Source organism: Agelaius phoeniceus, chromosome 2 (assembly GCF_051311805.1).
Source record: "Agelaius phoeniceus isolate bAgePho1 chromosome 2, bAgePho1.hap1, whole genome shotgun sequence".
In the NCBI taxonomy this organism is placed as follows: domain Eukaryota; kingdom Metazoa; phylum Chordata; class Aves; order Passeriformes; family Icteridae; genus Agelaius; species Agelaius phoeniceus.
The window spans coordinates 96,495,811-96,515,296 of record NC_135266.1 but is presented as its reverse complement, the minus strand read 5'-3'; the positions used below and the strand labels follow the sequence as shown (position 1 = coordinate 96,515,296).

Sequence of the window (19,486 nt, the reverse complement as noted above, 5' to 3'; positions counted from 1 at the left end):
AGCAAAATAAACTGAAATAACTACTTGTGATGCTGAATTTTGGCTGCTAGTAGAACTTTGCATCCAGATAGCTTTGTCTGGCAGGAGACTGCAAGGCTCATTACAAAAATAAAGTGAGCGGGAGAAGAGCCACAGTCGTGGAATTAAAATGAAACCTCACTGACTATAGAACGATTTTTGCTACTGCCAAACGATGGAGTGGAAAGTGCTGGGAGGAGATAGGATCCATGACAACTGGACTACATTCCCCGGCAGCCTTCGCGCCGCCCCGTCGGCCTTCCCCTACGTGCGGCATGCAGGTGGGCGCGGTGGCTGCCGGGGCTGGTAGTCCCTGGGGAGGGGAGGGAAAGGAAGGGCATTCCGGCCGGCCGTCCGGGCGGGCGGGGTGCGGAGCCATGGACAAGCTGAAGCGGGTGCTGAGCGGCCGCGACGCGGAGGAACCGAGCGGCCTGGCCGAGGTAGCACTGCCGCCCCGATGCCGGGTGGGGGGACCCGGCCGCCCGTCCCGGTGTGCTCGGCGCGGTGGCGGAGCAGCCGCCCCCGAGAAGGCGCCGGTGGCATGGGCGGGCGGTCTCGTGTGGGCTCCGCCAGCGCTGCCCCCGCGGGTCCCGGAGCCGCGGCATGGCCCGCTTCCCGCGGGACACTAGGGAGGGTGCCTGAACAGGACACGGCGCGGCAGCGCCTGAGAGGAAGTTTTCGCGCTCGGTAGGAGGCAGGAGCTATAAGTACAGAACTTTCGCTTTTGTTTTTCTCCTCGTTTCCAGGTTATCGATGCGACTTCCTTAGGTTGGGGCACCCGAGTGAAAGGTTTCATTGCGTGTTTTGCGATCGGATGCCTGTGTTCGATCTTGGTAAGGACTTTTTGCCAGATTCTCCCCAGTGTTTGAGTTTCAGGAGCCCAGATAATTAGAGCCTCCGTCTATGCTGCTGCTGGCTTTTTCCGAGTCTCTGTGGAGACCTTTGACTCGTTTCCAGTTAGATGGAATACACTGACTCTTAACAAGAATGCCAATAAACGCGATTTACTTTCGTATGCGTAATTCTGCAGTTTGGCTTGGAGTTTTCTTAAGAGTTCTTTCGTGACGTGACACTTCTTGGATATATATGTTTGTTTCAATTTAAAACCGGTTAATTTCCCCCTCTCCCTTTCTCTAAATGTTTCTTTTCAGGGTAGTTGTCTGCTATGGATACCAAAGAAAGGGCTGGTACTCTTTGCTGTGTTTTATACCCTGGGGAATATTGCATCCATTGGGAGGTAACAATCTTTATATATAATTTCCCTAATACAGGTGAGACACAAAAGCAGAATGATAGTGCATGAGTGGTAGAAGCTGTTGCATTTGCGAGTGATTTGCTTTTGTAGATAACTTTCTTATTGAATTCTACAGAACAGCATTTCCCCAGTAGTGCCCTGAAATGGTAAAGAAAATTTTAATTTTTTTAATTGTTATTAGTAATGCATTCAAGATAAATTTGCTCATTAGTAAACAGGAATCATACTCATGCTGTAAGCATTGAGGTTTTTTGATTTTGTTGGTTCCTTCTCCCCCAGATAAAAACAATTCTTTGCCATTTTGCATTTGGCAGTGTTCTGTGTGTTTTGGTGAGTATGTTTGGGGCAGTCTGTCTGTCAGGGCAAGCATATGTAGTAAGACTTTCTGGCCTTTGAGGTTCCTGAAGCAAAGCCCTGCATACTCTGTGATGAGCCCAGCTTTCTGTGATTGTGGAAACTTAGCGTGATGCAAGAAAGCATAAATGATGGAATTGGAAGAAATATGCTAATGAGGTAGAATAATATAGAATATGAGGCAGAAATATCACTTCAGATGAAACTTTCACCTTGTGTAATTCATCCAGTATCCATCACCAGGGCCCTAAATGAGGCTGCAGGCCTGGTAAGGGATCAGAGAATGGATGCAGGCATGAAAACAGCCTTTTATGTAGAGGAATTGAGCTGGATTACCTGGCAATCCATGGAGGAGCCTCTGTGGATGGTGTTCTTGAAAAGCAGATTTTAAAAGCATTTTTGAAAAGCAGGTTAGAAAAGCATCTGTCAAGGATGATCTGATTGGAGCTGACCTTGGCCTGTGCTTCTAACTTGATAGTTGTGCTCTGCTTCTGTTAATTTTAATGGAACAAGTGTGAATAAAATTGTAAATACCTTGCACAAAGAAAGGGGACAAAGGATTTTGTCTTGTTGTATAATCCCATTTATTTTGTTTTGATGCACTGATTGCCATAACAACACAGTGTACTGATGCCCCTATGGCAGCAGACAATTTAATCTTACCGAGTTTCACTTTAGCCTTTCTCATTTCCATGTTCATTTTGACTTGTTTTTCACAGCACCATGTTTCTTATGGGACCAGTGAAACAACTGAAGCGGATGTTTGAGCCTACACGTTTGATTGCTACTATTGTTATGCTAGTAAGTATCCAATGAGTCACTTTTAACTCATACAAACCTGGCAACAATTTTTATTGTGAAGTCCTTTCATATCCATGGATCCAGCTATGGCTCAGGATGTGCCTGGGCGTGGTTTTTTGGTTCGTATTTTTTTGTCTTTTCTTAAATTGTTGAATGCTGCACATCTGCTTTGGTGGAAGTGTAAGTGTGGCAGCAGAAAAGCAGCTCTCTGTTAGGCAAGACTGAGCTGAAGCCAGCTTGTTTAGCTAAATGAGCATTAAGGGTCTGTGGCTGGTGTGTGTGAACCATGCATGTGCTTTTTAGGGTGCTTGAGGTCACATCATCATATTTATGTGTCCTCTAAGAAGTGAATGATGGGAAGCAAATTTTTTTTTAAGTTGTCCTATGGATATTGCTAGATATTTTATTTGGCATGATTTTGTCTTTTTATATTGGGTCTGATTGCTTTGAAGGAGCTGTAGGTAATACCTACACTACCTATTTTATCAAGAAATACCTTGATATTTCTTGATAAAATAGGTAGTGTAGGTATTTCCTTGATAAAATCATCTCTTTGTAACAAAGCAGCTGGGGAAACTGTGCCTTGATAACCTTGCATTAGTGATCTTCCCAGCTGGCTGATAGCTTCAGGTTTTGAAACTTGTATGACAGAATGAAATTGTAAATTCAACATTCAGTGGAGTCACCCTTGGGATTGTACTATTTTCAGAAGATGGAAGTTATAGCAAACCTTGTGTTGTGTGTGTTTCTGTGTCTGAAAATTGCTGATGAGTTTCAGACTGACTCTACTTTAAAGTAAACAGGTTTTTTTTTGTCTCTGCAACTTTCCTGTTTGCTTCTGGCAAGTCAAAAAGTTGAAAGGTGGTTTAACTTGCATGAAACTCCCATTTTCAGTCTGAATGTCTTCAGAGTGCTTGCTTGCATTAGCACTTCCGAATTTCTCTTTACACATCCAGAGATGCTGCAGAGCTTGAGAAATTGACTGTGTATGCTTGCAGATCCAAGGAAGAAGCTACTGTGTAGTGCATTTGTGTGTGTTTTGTATGCATTCAGGATGCCTAGAGTCAGGAGAATTCCTGGAATGTTGTTCACTGCGAGTCATCAGATATATGATGCAGTATTTAGACCAATATACAAATCACCACCTTAAAACTAATGAAAGAACTGCGTTTATTGTCAGTACTGGTTGAGCTCAAGTATATGATTTCATTGGCAGTGCATGTCTTAGTGTCTGAGCATGCAGTACTATATGGGTTTTTTTTTCCATTCTAGCAGAATGCACGTTATAATCTCTAGTAGCAGAATGGTGCATGTGAATCTAAAGGCTGTTAGATGCTGATGAAGGAAGATGAATTATCAGCATCTGTCATAGATAAATGAGCTGGCATATCTTAAATTGAAAATGAAAACTAATAGGAGCTGTCTGTTAAAACTGAGGATTAAAGCAGAAGATGATCTACTACTCCCCAAGATTTTACCTATAGTAAAGAAAGACGCAGTGCAACTCTGAAAACAGAAAAAGTGCTGGTTTGAATAACTGTGCATTACTTCAATATGTACACAGGAGAGCTACTAAGCAATAGCCCAAAGTTCTTGAAAGTGTAGCATGGTTTTAATTGGTGAGTTTTTAAGTAATGACATAACTTCAATGCCATGGTAACCATGTAATCATTGGGAACTGTGCAGAAGCAGAAAGACTAACAATGGTAACTGAAAAGTATTTGAAAAGTCTTATATGCAAAATGATGAAATGGTGTGTGTGACTGTGACACCAAGAAGTGTGTGGGATGGAGTACGGACCGGCAAAAGAGCTTCAGGAACCTCTTCCTCTTGCTCCTTTGCAGCCATTTTCTGGAGATACCACCCTGATATTTCCTGATTGCTTTAATTCACTTAAGAAATCTAATAGCGAGAACATTTTAAATACAAGAAACTTTTAAATATGAGGAACTCTTATGATGAAGAATTGAATAAAACTGTGAAATTATGTAATTCATTTATGTCTCTGTGAAGGACCTCCTTACAGTGTTGCAATATTTATAGAAACTGGAGTTGTTTCTATTTTTAATTAAAATCATTTGTTTTCTTCTAGTTGTGTCTCATACTAACACTGTGTTCTGCTTTCTGGGTGAGTACTGGAGTCCTGTATATATATAACTGGAGTTAATGTAACTGTAGTATATTTTAAAAGTAAGATTCTTACACTGTTGTCTCTGCTGTGTTTCTTTCCCCCTCCCCTCTCCTCTCCCCTCCAGTGGCGTAAGGCAGGACTCGCGCTGCTTTTCTGCATCTTACAGTTTTTTGCCATGGCATGGTGAGTGATTTCCTCCCTACACACTCCACATTCCACTTTCTGTTGCACCTGACACCAGTAGCTGAATCGTAAGTGGATTTTGACATTGAGTTAGGTGGAAGGAAAATTTTTATCTTGTCAATCCCTTAGATTCAAGACAATGCATCAGCGAGGAGCTGATCTGTTCACACTTCTTGGTCTCTCACACCCCTACAGAGGCTGCGGAGATGGAGCTCAGGGCTCCATTTCTAGAGGAAGTTCCTTTGATTTCTCTGAGCTTGAACTGAGCTTGTTTTTTTTCTTTCCCTTTTAAATCAATTTGTTGCCTACTATCTGGTATTCCTCTTTTACACTCTCCTGAATTTGTCTCATTCAGAGACCCAGTTATGCCAAGCAAACTGTCAGTGTTCTTCATGTTAACATATGGTCTGTGCAAGGTCACCAAAGGAGTGCACAAACTGATATAGACTCCTAGCCAGCCCTCAATGCTAATCTTGCCTACTTGTAGGTGTTGGAGCATGAAGAATACTGGATGCAGGAGAGCTGTGTTTAAAATGCTTTTACAACATCCCCCTCTATTATGCCCTAGTGTTTCATACCCTGGCTGGGCTAAGATGGCTTGCAAGGATGCTCCTTCCTGTTACGCATAAACTCTGAGCTTCATTTTGGTTATGTAACTTGCAGTTTAGAATATCAGAGGGGTTGTTCTTATTTGTGATTCTAATAAAATCTGACATGAAAAGTAACTTTCAAAATCTTTCCTTTTTAGGTACAGCATTTCCTTCATACCATATGCAAGGTAAGTTTCTCTACTCTCTTACTCTTTGTCATTTTGAGGTTTAATCATATAGAAGATTACCTTAGAGAAGCGTAGTCATATGTGGCTTTAGAAGGTTTTCCATGGTGTAGAAAATACAAGTAGTTACATCTGAAAATGAAAATAAGCATTTTCTCTAGTGGGAGAACAGAAATGGAGAAAATGAGAGGGCTTCCCATAGGAATATGTAAGGCTGCTGACCAAATGCTGAGCATTTGGTATAACATAAGGCTTACCTTTGGAATGCCTGAATGTTGGTCCAAACTGCTACTAGACAAGTGTATTCTTCTGTGTCCCTTTTGTCCTGTTCTCCCCCGTGAGCACTGTTCTGTACGAGCACAGCTGTGTCTCCTGCCCCACCCTTCTGCAGTGCCCTGCCTCAGTGCAGCCTTGCAGGTGTCACTTGAGCAGCAGGTGGGCACTGAGCAGACCTGCTTGTCTCTAAGGCATTTGTGTAGTCATGCAAATCATGTTAATGCAATTTATACATGGTCAGCTGATCTCTACAGTCCTCAGTGTCAGTGGGATAGCAGCATAGAATGACTCTTATCAAATCATGTAACTCAGGTGAGTCTGATTCTCTTGGTTTTTTTTCTTTCTCCTGCCCATAGGGATGCTGTGAAGAAATGTGTTTCAGTCTGTCTGTCCTAACAGGAATACTGGATGCCTCACAAAGTTCTAGGAACTGTGTTGGATCACTGTGCTGTGTAGTTTCCTACTTCTGTCTTGAACACGTGCCTTTCAGCTGCTTCTTAGAAGCTCCTTATGTTACACCCAGTGTCTGCAGTTGCTTGGGTTTGTAAGCAATGGTGTCTGTGGGACAGGGGGCTTGTGATCAAATGAAATTCAGTCTGGCAGAAGAACTGGGCAGAGGTCCACAATTTGTTATGGTGATTCTTGCATAAATTCATGCATTTGGTTTTGCAAAAGTTTCAAAGTAATCTGAAATTTGTAAAGTGAAGACCTTGGCTCTGCTGGGACTGTGCCAGTTCTAGAGTTGAAACAACTTGGGATTTTTTAAAATAGCCTTATATCACTTAATCTTTGCACTTTTTGCCTTAGATAATGGAATATTCGTATTCTTTCTTTTCCTGTCTCTCTTGAAAGATTTTAGATTTATGAGACTTCTAAAAGATGTAATTCTCAAACCAAACACAGTTTTGGACTGACCATGAAATGTTTGCATCTTTAATGAAATATTTAATTCTTAGTCCATACTGATAGTCTTTCCTTAAAATACATGAAAGGGACATTTTCATCTGAAAAATCTTGTTCCTTGTGGAAAAGCACTCGTAAAATAAGGTCCATTGATGTTTTCAGCTACCAGAAACCTGAGTTCTTTTCCTTGCTCATGGTTGCAAGGGAGGAAGTGACATTTTTCACATGAAGTGAGGTGCTTCTCTTCTCCTCCAGCTGTAGCATAAGAGCAATGCAAAGGGCATGGTAGGCAAGCGGTAAAATAATTTATGTATGTCCTTTCTCAAAGGACAAACTGTCATGAGGTAGAAGTGGGCTATTGTTTTTAAGCAGCCTGGGTCAGGGAGAAGACATTTTCTTCTGAATTTGTAAATAAGTTAAAACTCCAACATTTCTCTTTGTTTCTTTGTAAGTGGAATCAGTTTTCTTTCTGCTAAAACTCTTGCATACACCAGTGAACTTCTCAGCATGGAGGAGAAAGCACAATACTCTGTTTCTGTGGTAGCAACAAAAGCGTGAAACAATCCCTCTGCCAGCTCCAAACAAGTGCTGAGTGGTCTGTATCCAAATTCCAAGGCCACTCTGTTCTCTTCATCTTCTGAACTATGTATAATCATTTACTCCCGTGGCATTGCAGTGGTCAGTGTAATATCTGAGCACAGATTCTCGCTTCTGCTGTGTGAGATAATGTTTTACTACTTTCCCCTTTCCTCTTACCAAATTGTCTTGCTGAAGCCAGTGTTTAAGATTATGGTTTTCCGGTGCACTCTATTGGAAGCTGAAGCATCTCTTCCTCAATCTACTAAGTGTTTAGTTGTTTAAGAGCATTGTGTTTGCATGGCAAGTGTATCCCTGACTTGTACCACAAAGACTTTAATGCAGGAAAAATCTGAACCTACTTGGCTGTGAAGTATAAGCTCACAGTGAAGGCAAATAGTTCAATGGCTTCCAGAAAGTTACTAAGAAATTAATTAATCCAAAATCTTAAATTTAAGTGTCCTTCTGATAATTTATAAAGCCTGGTACCACCCACCTGTAAGGATCCTCTAAAAAAAAAAAAATATTCCCTTTGTAGATGGTATGAAAGGGAGATTTTGACAAGCGTTCTGTGGATTCCAGGTGCCAGAATTACTGTTGCAAAGGCATTTGAAAGGGAAATGCCACCTTGGAAAAACAGCACTGATGTTGGGATGCAACAGTTATGCAGATTCAAATACTGCATCCTGGTGCTTTTTTTACCTCCCAGGATTTAGAAGTTAGTGTTGAAATAAATATGTTGACTATCACTCTTCTTGAGTAATAGTCTACTCTATATACTCTACTCTACTCTACTTCTGCTTCTACTCTAAATTCCCAAGAGAGACTGGGAATTAAAGAAAACTGATCCTTCTCTTCCCTGGCTGATCTAAGTGTCTAAACTGATGTATCTTTTTTATCAGGGACTAAGTTCAAAACCTAATTTACATCAGTCAAAGGACCTATGCCAGTCTTTTCTTAGAACTTTGATAATGTTTACAGAATTCCTTTTGTATAAGGGAAATTGAAATGCAACCCTAATGCCTTTTACATTCCAATATTCCTTTAATTTTAGCATCTCTGAATGTCTCTGGAAAAAGCTACAAGCACAGTATCCATTGTTTCTCCTTCCCCTCTCCAACGAAGTTATGTTAACTCTGATCATCATCCCAGGTTCAGCAGCCACGATAACAGAATTTGACTTTTGGGGTTCTTTTTTTGATTACTTCAGATTAGGAGGAGTACATGCCTTTTGTTTATTCTTTGGCCTGCTTGGGCAGGGTTCTGGTAGCCTGACCCTCTGGCAGTTCTTCTGGAAGAACAATTCTTCTGGAAGTACAATTGGGTATGATGAATATTAGTTTTTCAACATGCACTAGTTCTAGCTAACTAGAACCTTTTAGCTGGCTCTTGTGAACACAGCCAATTAGAAGTAGGAAATTTATGAAAATACCAGTAGATAGTACATAAATGGATTTTTGTCCTTTCCCCCTTCTCTTCTCAGTTTAAAACTGTAATTCCAACTTCACAGCCTTTTATTCAGGAAGAGAGAAGAACAAATCTTCATTTGACTGCACAGCATATGAGGCTAAGCAACTGTGCCCTTACAGGAAGGGAACTCAAGGGAAGATGGCAAGGACACAAGGATCACAAGAGGGCCACTGGGGTTTATGTTGCCCTTTGGTGTTGTATTCTGTTCCTGGGGACATCAGACAGTAGGAGAGACTTGCCATATTCTTAACAATATGTGAAACATCCTCAGGGTTTGTTGCTTCATCTACAAGCAGTTTTTATTTAAAATAGCTCTCCCAGAACAAAACTCTTTAGATTCTTACTCACTTTTAAATAGTTGTAGTGAGGCTGTTGACATGTTTATCAGCAAAAGAAATTTCCCCTTTACTGAAGTACTTTATTTTATATGATTTTTACATAACTGGGGAGTAAACTATATAAATATTCCCTCTTGAATTGTTTTCAGTCTGAATTAGATTATATCATTATACCTTTTTTTTTGGTCATTAAACCTACTTTGTGTTACGTTTTGATATCATCAGCTTTAGTTATCTGCTTGGCAGGAAGCATGGTGGGTATTTTTGAAGCTTTCCATCTTACTGTCCTTGAGGGCAGGAATGTTTGTTTTGTGCGCTCTACTTGAACAGAGAGCTTCTGGTTGGAATCAAAAAGCTCCTTCCTTCCCAAAGTTGTTGCTCAGTTGCCTACAGCACTTAAGGCTGACTTCTCAAAGGAAACTTCTTTGATGTTGGGTGCCCATCTCAGTAGGATTTGGTGTTCTAACAGAAAGTGCTTTTTGCTCAGCCTGTTGACCAATTTGTCCACTTTTTTCACTTTTTGCTGTACAGATAACATAACCTCAACCAAGCAGCCTTACTGTACAGTTCTAGCAGAAAATTTCTATATCCTGGATCACCTGACTTTCCAGCCATATTAGAAAGGGAAATAGGGAGGGTGGTAGTCATCGGTTCCCAAAGTACTGAGACTCTATACATTGAAATATGGGATTTTTTTTTCTACTACTTCAAAGTTTTGCTCTGTTTCATGTGATGAAGTCCATGATGAATACCGGTACTATCTGAAATGGTTCAACACTGATGATGTGAACAATTTAATCTCATGTAGTATTTATAGTAATAAAATTGTGCATGAGCTGTTATGAAAACCAAGGAAGAATTTTCTGCCACAAGTTGAAATTCTTTTCAGAAACCATGTTTTTAAAAGGAAAATGTGTTGAGCTCTATGTGTGCCTCCAGCTTCCTAAAAACAGCTCTTCCTTCATTTTGGTAATTAATCATGTTCTTGAAAGTGAGATCACTGTGCTATTGTAAACTGAGGAGGAGGAGGATGTTTAAACATGTTTGTCTTAAATATTGATGTTTACAACAGTAGTAAATGATGACCATTTTGGAGGGAAAGCACACAAATAGTTTAATGTCTTAAAACCATGTGCCTTGCTGTAATGTGACTAAATTTTTTACCAGCTGTGGAATTGTTTTGTAAAATAAAAACCAAACTCAGAAAAATTCTTTGCAATGTTTTATACTGTTACTGGTTGTGTTTGCTGATGTGCTTTTTCTATGTATTTACACTGTTTGATTTCTACTTTGATAAATGTCTTTTTTTCTGACAACTTTCTCTGTAATGAAGTGAAACCCTTACAAGTGCTGTTTATTTCCTTCAATAAAGTTATCACTTCATTAAATTAATTGTTCTTATAGTTAATGTCCTTAATGTTCCTATGGCCTTTTAAACTATGCTGAGTCTCCAGATGATGCTGAAATTGAGAGTAGTTTGTTTCCTTTTGTTTGTGTGTTTGTTTTTTTTAAAATTATTGTTCTGTCCTTACTTCCTTTCCTGTGCACAGAACTTGTACTGCTGGGGGGAGTTTTTGTGTCACCAGTGTTTTGCAGCAGCTTCACCCAGCAGTTGCAGGGACCTAGACAACTGGTTGGCATGAGTGGAGTTGTTAAGGTGAGAATGATATTTTTATTACTTAATATTTATTTACCTTAAGAGTCAACCTAGTATGCCAACAAGCTATCCTTAGTCCATGCTACAGAGGAAATAATGCCTGGTGCTATTCTGTCAGCAAAGACAACAGGAAGCAACCCACCTCTGAAATAAATATGCTCTGAGTGCTGATGTACACTCAATAAAATGTAAATGAAGTAAAATATCAATGATTTATGAAGTTGTGTTAAAAATAATTAGAGGTAATTATTTTATTTTTCTTAGCTTTCAAAGAGCTGGTCTGTTTAAGTGTGTGCTATGCATCCAAAGACTTGCCGTGGTTTAATATTCTTTGGCAGCATATCAAGACTGTGTGTCCATCAGGCTGTTCAGGGATGTTACACTGTCTCCTAACTGACAGGAAAGTGGGTTTTTTTCCCTGTCAGTAAGGGTGGTGGTGTGTGCTTTGGGAAACTATGTTAAGTTTTCAAATTTTTTTGTTGTTGTTGTTTGCTTGGGTTTTTTTTGTTGATCGTTCTTCTAAGCAAGCTCTGTCTTGCAGCTGACTGAACTGAAATTTCTGTCCTACAGGAAACTCCAAAGTTGCGTTTAGAATACAAGCACCAGCCTGTCTTCAGTAGTACAGAAACCATGGGGTTTGCATTTTATCTTTTTGAAAAGGTTAGAGTGTCCCAGGAATGTCAGGAAAGCTGGATACATCTGTGTCATATCAAGGCAACTGCAATTTCTCATAGGGCAATAAATCCTTTCCATGTCTAATAGCTTAGAGGTATTTTGCTTGCCTAACTCAACCTCCTGCATAACAACAAAGCTGTTGAACTTTGCCACTTCATTGTCATGCTGAGGTCTTAATACTTGAATGATTAAAAAAAAAAGTGAAATCTTCATTTGAAATCCATAAACAATGATCAGCTGCCCTAGAGAGCATTCTGTTGATTAATGAATTTGCACTTTAGAATGCTCTGAAAGGGTTTATCAGTTTTGCTACAGCATCTAGTCCCTGAATCCCATTATCTTGCAAAGTCACCAGCATTCAAATTCAGTTACAAGACTCTTGGAAAGCTGCTGTAATGTCTGCCCCTTTCCCTTCTCCTTCAAGGTCTGATTTGCAAGAGAAGGTATTTAATGGATGTGAGCCATTCAAAGGTGGGGGTTGATAGTTATTTTCCATCCCTTGCCTGTACCTTTCTTGTTGAGCTCAGCCTTGGTTGCAATATGTGTCGTGGTACAGGCTTGTAACTGCCCAGCCATGAAGTGCTGGAGGTTCCTAAACGGAAAAGAATTCTGGTTTTCTTACTTCTCAGAAGAAAGCTGCTGGTGAATTAGAGATGGAATAGTCTATCCAAGCTGCCAATCTTTGGGATTGCTATTTTAAGTTAGCCTGGTTGAAACCCTTTTAAGTTTCTCTTGCATTCCCTTGTGGCATCTCTAAGAGAAATTATTTCTGAGAATTCGTGCTTCAAAACCTCTGTGGGAATAAGTGTGGGGTAACATGGGTGTAGTGTAAAAATGGTACAATGAAAGTGTCACCTAGTGTCCTAGGGCGATGTTAGGATGCTTGTATCCCCATTTGTGTGTTCTGTTTATGCTGGATATTATGTGCTGTGCCTTCAAGACTGGCTCTGAAGAGCGAAAGTTTTGTTTTGGTTTCTTATCACCCACTCCCCCACGGGTGGCAGGATGCAGAGACAGGGCAGTACATAGTGCTGCTTTTGATTTTTGCTTTGCTTTTCGCTTTGCTCTTGCTTCTGCTTTGCTCCTGCTTTGTTCTCGCTTTTTTCTCCTGCTCATTAGTTAGTAGCTAAGCAGTCCAATTTTTTTCCTGGACTGTTTCTCTTTTCACTTTTTTTGGACCTACTCGAACCTGCTCTGGACTGGGACCTGGGAAACACTGAGAGTTTGCACCTTGTGGCTGCAGCAGCTACCCCAGCACTGGAGGGACTGATAACAGAGTGACCACCCCCAAGAGAGACTTTCTGAATTTGTCATCTTTTTCAGAGTGGTGAAAGAGTGGTGTCATCTGGTATTGTTCATTTGGTGTGCTGGGGGGTGCTGTGCCTGTTAAATAAACAGGTTCTTTCCACTTCTCTCTGAGGAATCCTTCCTGAACCGGTTGGGGGGAGGGGCTGTGTGGGTGGGCTTTCTGGAGGGGCCCCCCTTTGGAGGTTTTCTCCCAAATTTGCCCTAAACCAGGACACTTGGTCAGTGTGATTTCATTGCAGCTCTGAGGGGCTGTCATGCCCTAAAAGCTGGGGAAATACTGAAAGGTGTAGGAGGGCTTTGTACTGGGCACATAGTGACACAGAACAAGGGTGAACAGCTTCATACTGGAAGAGGGGAGGCTTAGATTAAGGATTAGGAAGAAATCCTTTACTGTGAGAGTAGTGAGGCACAGGAACAGATTGCCCAGAGATGCTCTTGATGCCCCATCCCTGGAAGTGTTCAAGGCCAGGCTGGATGGTGATCATAGCAACCTGGTCTAGCAGAAGGTATTCCTGCCCATGGCAGGGGGGCTGGAATGAGATGATCTTCAAAGTCCCTTCCAACCCAAACCATTCTATGATGCAATGTGTGATGTGAAAAGAAAACATTTTAAGATTGGCATATGCTCCTGTAGTTTCTGTTTGTGTGTAACAGGATGTGTCAGGCTCATTGCTTTTGAGAGAATCAACTGCTTCAACTGAGTTATAATCGCAACTTGTTACCAGAAAGCTTTAATCTACACATCCAGGTCAAAAGTGCATGTTTGGTTTGCCCAATAAACACTGAATATATTACTTTCATTCTGAGCTGTTGTAAGTAAAACTTAAAGCTTTGCTTAGAATCTCTTACTTTTAAAATTATTTTCTGATCTTTAAAATGGGAACAGTAATAGTTTCTTCCTCTAGGTGATAATTAATGTCTTAAGACATCACTGAACATCTTCAAGTTAAAAAAAAAACAAATTAGAAAAAAGTATAATTATTGTTTAAAGCAAATTAAGTTACGTTTATCACCAGACTGACTATATATATTTAGTTTGCTGGTAATGTCTTGGTGAGGGGGCTACAGGGGTGGCTTCCCTGGAAAGCTGCCATAAGCTTCCCATACATTGATAGAGCCATGGCCAGCTGGTTCCAAGATGAACCCACTGCTGGCCAAGGCTGAGCCCACCAGCAACAGTGGTAGCACCTCTAGGGTAACATATTTGAGGAGAAAAACCCCTTACACTAATGCAGCCAAAGAGATGGGAGAGAATTTGTGAGAGAAAAAGCACTACAGACACCAAGGTCAGTGGAGAAGGTGGGGCAGGAGGTGCTCCAGGTACCAGAGCAGAGATTCCCCTGCAGCCCATGGTGCTGACCATGGTGAGGCAGCTGTGCCCCTGCAGCCCTTGGAGGTCCATGGGGATGCAGAGACCCACCTGCCAGAGCAGATGGATGCCCATAGGAGGCTGTGATTTGTAGGAAGCCCAAGCTGGAGCGAACTCCTGGACAGAGGAACCCACACTGGAGCAGGTTTGCTGCCTAGGTGATTTTTGACCCTGCAGAGAACCCACACTGCAGCAGCCTGTTCCTGAAGGATTGTACCCCATGGAAGTGACCCATACTAGAGCACTATGTGAAAAACTGAAGGCTGTGGGAAGAACTAATGGAGAAGTTCATGGAGGACTGTTTTCCATAAGAGGAATCCTAAGCTGGAGCAGGGGAAGAGTGTGAGGAGCCCTTTGCCTGAGAAGGTCACTGGGAGGGAGAGGGAAGAGAAAACCAGGCAGAAAGTTAGGCCTGAGAATAAATGAGGGCTGAAGGGAAGGAGTTTTGACATTTGGTTTTGTTTCTTATTAGGTAACTCAGTTTTGATTGGTAATAAATTAAATTAATTTCCCCAAGTCAAGCCTGATTGTCCCATGATGGTAATGGTGAGTGATCTCTCCCTGTCCTTATTTCAACCCATGAGCTTTTTGTAATATTTTCTCTGTCCCTGCTGAGGAGCACAGAGGATGGGAGAAACAGAGCAGTTCCCACCCTTTGGTGGGTACCTGGTACCCATCCAGGCTCAACCCATCACACTACATTAGGTTTTTAACTTGGGTTTGTTTTTTTTTTTTTCTGCTTTCTCTTTGTAAAAAGCATGGAAAGTCTTCCCTGCTCCCTGGGCTCAGAATTAATCTCAGTATTATCTCAGTTAAAACACCAGACAGGGAGGTACCACCCAAAGAAGTCGCCTGCCTTTCTGCTAAAAACATACCCAGGGGAAGTTACTGAAACTGTGCCCTCACCCCGACATTAATGAAAAGACTAATCTTCTTAAAGTCTCCTCTAGCCTAGCAATCTCTTAAGAGGCTGGACACATGATTAAAAACAGAAGGAAAGCAGCTGTCTTTTTATCCGTTCTCAATTATTCGGTGGTAGTTGATAGGTGTTGATTTCCTGGGAATGTCATGGTGACGGAGGTTACATTTCCCTGTGTTGTTGGGACTCACTGTTCAGAGGAGGGGGGTTAGCTGAATGCTGCAGTGGGAGCTTTGGAGATGGAAAGAGTGAGTCTTATTTTCTGCAATTTCATCTGATGATGAAGGGCTGTCTTTTCTTTGGAAACATGCAGCTAAAGGCCAAAAAAACAGCTATCCAATGTCAGGGCAAGAAAGGCCTCTTTAATTACCTTTTTTCTTGTTTGCTTTTTTCCCTCTCCTTTCTGTGTACCTCACCAGCTGGTGGCCAGGGGCATTTAAGAACAAGCTTAATTCGAAAGTCAAAAATAACCCCTTGCATTTTCCTGCTGTAACTTAGTGAGTGAAGTCCAATAAGTATTGCAGGATTGTTCTGATTGTTCTTTCACTGCTCTCCCCAGTCCTCATTGCTTCATTTAAAATGTGAGTTACTAAATTATTATTAGTAAATGGGAGATGATTGCGAGTGTTTTGCTTGCATTCTGAGCTAGTTCTGCTGTCTATGAGCCACTAGGAGTCTGCTTGGAAGTGCCCAGGTCTCCCAGCTGGGTTTCAGGGAAAACTTACAAATTTGCAGGTTTTATAGGGGCATTTTCTGTTCCTTTTGCCACCCCTACTGATTTGCTTGTCTAATTAAATGGGTGATAAGTGCAAGTAAGAGGGGCAATAAACCGTCCCCCCTTGCAGTGGCACTGGCTGTCAGTCACCAGGAACACCTACTGTGCTCCTCTGTAAGTCCAGCTACCTTTTCTTCAAATGTCAGGTTCAGGGAAATTTAACTTCCAGCCCAAGAAATTACTCAGACCTGAGAATGGATTGGTCTCCGTGCCCTGGCAATACCTACAGCTGTTATGAATCTGTTTGGGCCTCTGTTCCAGCACCTGTAGACAAATAATCTTGCAAGAAAGTAGGAGAAAGAAGGGTTGTTTGGAAAGCATTCCAAGTTGTTATTTAGGTGAATAGAGGGATAAAAGATTAGAGGATGTCTCTCACTTCTCTTAAAACAGGCTAAATATTCAAAGTAAATTTCCACACGTAGTATTTTTGTTAAATGAAAAGCCAACAAAAAAACAAAGAACTGTGACTCTGGATCTTTCTGGCTTCTGTTCTGCAGCCCTCTCTCATGGCAGCTGTGTGACACAGAGACAGTGCGCAATGCAAAGAAGCGTCATTCACGGAATCTGGAAGTGTGTTTTAAAGTAGAATCTCAGGCTCAAGTCCATTCAGCTGGTCATGTGCTTGCATATGTGTAAACTTCTTTGGCTAATTCTTTTAGATTGGAATGATATGTCAGTGGTGAACTGTGCCTTCTGGTACATCCAACACAAATTGCTCTTAAGCTGAACTCTCAGAGCTGAAACAACCTTCCTCATGCTGAAAATAGTAATTGCGCTGTTCCTACTAATCAACCACAAGTAACTACTCTCATTTTGGAAAATTTTGACGTTTCAGGTGTCCTGAGCTGTGGTAACATAGTTACTAAAATTCAAACTGTGTGAAAGTCAGGTATTTTAAGTTGTTAGATTTGTGGTTTATTTTTTCCTCTGGACACTAGACTTTAAAGAATCAGACACCTTGCATGAGTGATAACCTAAGCACACAAGTGTTACTCACTTCTGGGATCTGAAAGTGCATTTTATTACTGTGCAGGATACAAGTTTTAGTATGATACCCCAAAGTAAAAACATTCATGCTTCTCCCTTAGGGATGCTAGCTGTAAAAAAATCCAGTCTTATTGATGAAAAACTCTCATCCCTACCCATTACTGGAACAGGTCCATTGTCCATTCCTTCCATACACCTCTCCTTCCCTACAGCTCAGTCCCAGGAGTGCTTTGGGCAAGCAGTGCACTCCAAGCAGGATTTCCCTTTCTTTTGCTTTGTGCAGCCTCCCTTTCCCATCAATTTTTGCTGAGCAAATCCTTTATCTGTAGTGATGCACCCGTGTCTGCTGGTGAGAGAGTTTCACTTACTCATTTAGAAACCCTTCCACCAATGTGAACATGAATGTTCTTGCTTTTTTGCATGCTTTTGGTTTCCTTTTAGTTCTAAGCATCTTGAGGAACGTAGATAGGATCTGATTTTTTGAGGCTCTAATCCAGTATCACTCGAGTCACTTGAAGCCCTGCAGGAGAGATGGGCAGTGAGTACTTCTGAAAGCCAGGCTGCTTCTCTTTTTATTTGTCTGTAGAAAGAACTGATTGTAACTTCTGGAATGTTATTACTTTTATGAGCTGTTGATTCTTTACCTGCCTTGACTTTGAATCTCCTGATTTCTGAGCAACGATATCTAAAAAGCCTGTATGGAAATAGGGCGTCAGCTAAAAAAAATTCCCAAAGTAACATGTACCTGTTTTAGAAGTTCCTGAAAACCTGAAAATGTTTAATTAAAATTCATGGCACTTCCACCAGCACCAATTTCTCTGTCTATTTTTGTCTGTAACATAATAAAATTTAAAACTGTCTCATATAGTTTCCTATGCATTTCCTATGCCATTTGATCACATGCATGGAAAAATTACAGTAGTAACTTCTCTCTCCTCTTTGAGTATTTGGAAAAGGGAACCCAAACATAAACACATTCCATTTACAACAGCATACCTGAGATGCAATTATTTTTACAAATGCAAAGTGGTACCCTTCAAAGTACTTAAATAGCCTATAGATTTTGAAGTACATTCTTTAGTTGTTCAGCAGTGAAAGTGGGCTGTTTATCAACTAGAAGTTGCTATCTGACACCTGCTAATGTAACTCACCTGAGTTTACTTATAAAATAATCTAGGTACTTTGGTTATGAGTTGACAATTAAAAAAAAAGAAGAGGGGAAGAGGTGTCAGAGTGTGAAGTTTGAAAGCAGCATAGAATCACAGAATGATTTGGGTTGGAAGGGTGCCAAATAAGGTGCCATCAAACTCTGGCCATTGTTGTTTAGGTGGATGGTGCCTCAGTTTTTTTAAAGGCAAGATCGGTTGGTCTTGTCAAATGATGGATTTAACTTAAAATCTCTTTTACAAAGTCTGCCATGCTCTTTTTTGTCTGTAAAAATCCCAACAGTGACCCACCAAGTCATTTTGTCTTTCTAAAAGAGACAGAAGCACAGAAATTCCACAGGGACTATTGAATTGAAAAAATGCAGTTCTCAATAAGCAGAGAGAAAATGTATTTCTCTAAAAATGACCTCTAGGACTATGTTTTCATAATCAAGTCCCTGACTATGTCATGTCCGACCAGAAATTTAAAAGACATTATGAGAGGTAGATGTATCACGAGAAGTTAGGTACTCCAGTATTTGTTGTATACCAAAGCCCAGTGTTTACAGGTCACTGTTATTTGTGGGGTTTCCACTTAACCCTCCAGCAGGGGACTGAGCCCACATCTCTTGTCTCCTTGAATGCTGAAATTGGTGGAGTCTTCAGTAAAATGGTAGGTTTTTTTGTGGAGGGCTTGTGTTGTTGGATCAGACTTGTCAGAGACTATCTCAGGATGAGGTGAGAGAGAATGACTTTTTGGGATGCTGAGGGAGCTTTTGCATAGATGGACCTTAAGCTGGTCAGCAGTGCCAGGCCTCAGACAGTTAAGCTCGTACCAGCCCCAGAAGTGTGCAGTCTGTCCCTGGAAATGCAGCCAGAGGGGTGTTCAGCCACCTGTAAGGTGCAGGAGGGGTTCTGTGAATGACAGTGGGACCAAGGGATGGACACAATATCCATCAGGAATTGAGGGTAGGGATGCTGCCTTCTCCTTGTGCACTGAAAACTCAGTGCTGCAAGGTCTCTTACTATTATATTTTGATTTAGGAATGTAGAGGAATGAGGTTAATGCATTTATGCAACATTCATGGTGAAAATATTTTAAGACAACCTTCTCTGTGTGACTATCTTGACTCTTCCTAGCTCCTTCAGTTAGAGTCCGCACCAGCGTGAATGCAATTTCCATGCATTGTTTCAGTCTGGAAATGAAACAATTTTCATTAATGGAAACCTGGTTCTCAAGCAGAACAATTAGACCCACTTCAGGTTGAAAAAAGATAAAAGCATGCTAATTTGGATGGAGGACTCTTCTTTCAAGGCAGCCAATTGAGTCATCAGCCAGCCACCCACCTGACTGTCTAACAGGTAATTAGGAGATAGTCCTCTTTTTAGTGTAGAGCGTGTGCGTAAACCTCCACACAGTGGTGTCACTGCCCTTGGGACTTCCAGGGGAAATAGCTAGGCAGTGGCAGAAGAGTGAGGAGAGCATGTTTGTCAGACGGTACCCAATGAACTGACTTCTTTTTTTATTTAGCTTATTATTTTTGTCTTTTCAGCAGCTACCTGAAGTTTCT

At 41.2% G+C, this 19,486-nt stretch overlaps 1 protein-coding gene across 1 annotated transcript; it reads left to right on the top strand.

Moving 5' to 3' along the window:
• Window positions 1-119: 119 nt before the first annotated feature.
• Window positions 120-10,472, top strand: SFT2D2 (SFT2 domain containing 2). The gene is made up of 8 exons (XM_054654566.2): window positions 120-458; window positions 765-851; window positions 1,170-1,255; window positions 2,347-2,428; window positions 4,521-4,556; window positions 4,684-4,742; window positions 5,491-5,520; window positions 6,150-10,472. The coding sequence occupies exons 1-8, from the start codon at window positions 228-230 to the stop codon at window positions 6,187-6,189; spliced, it is 651 nt and encodes a 216-aa protein (XP_054510541.2). The 5' UTR covers window positions 120-227; the 3' UTR covers window positions 6,190-10,472.
• Window positions 10,473-19,486: the final 9,014 nt, after the last annotated feature.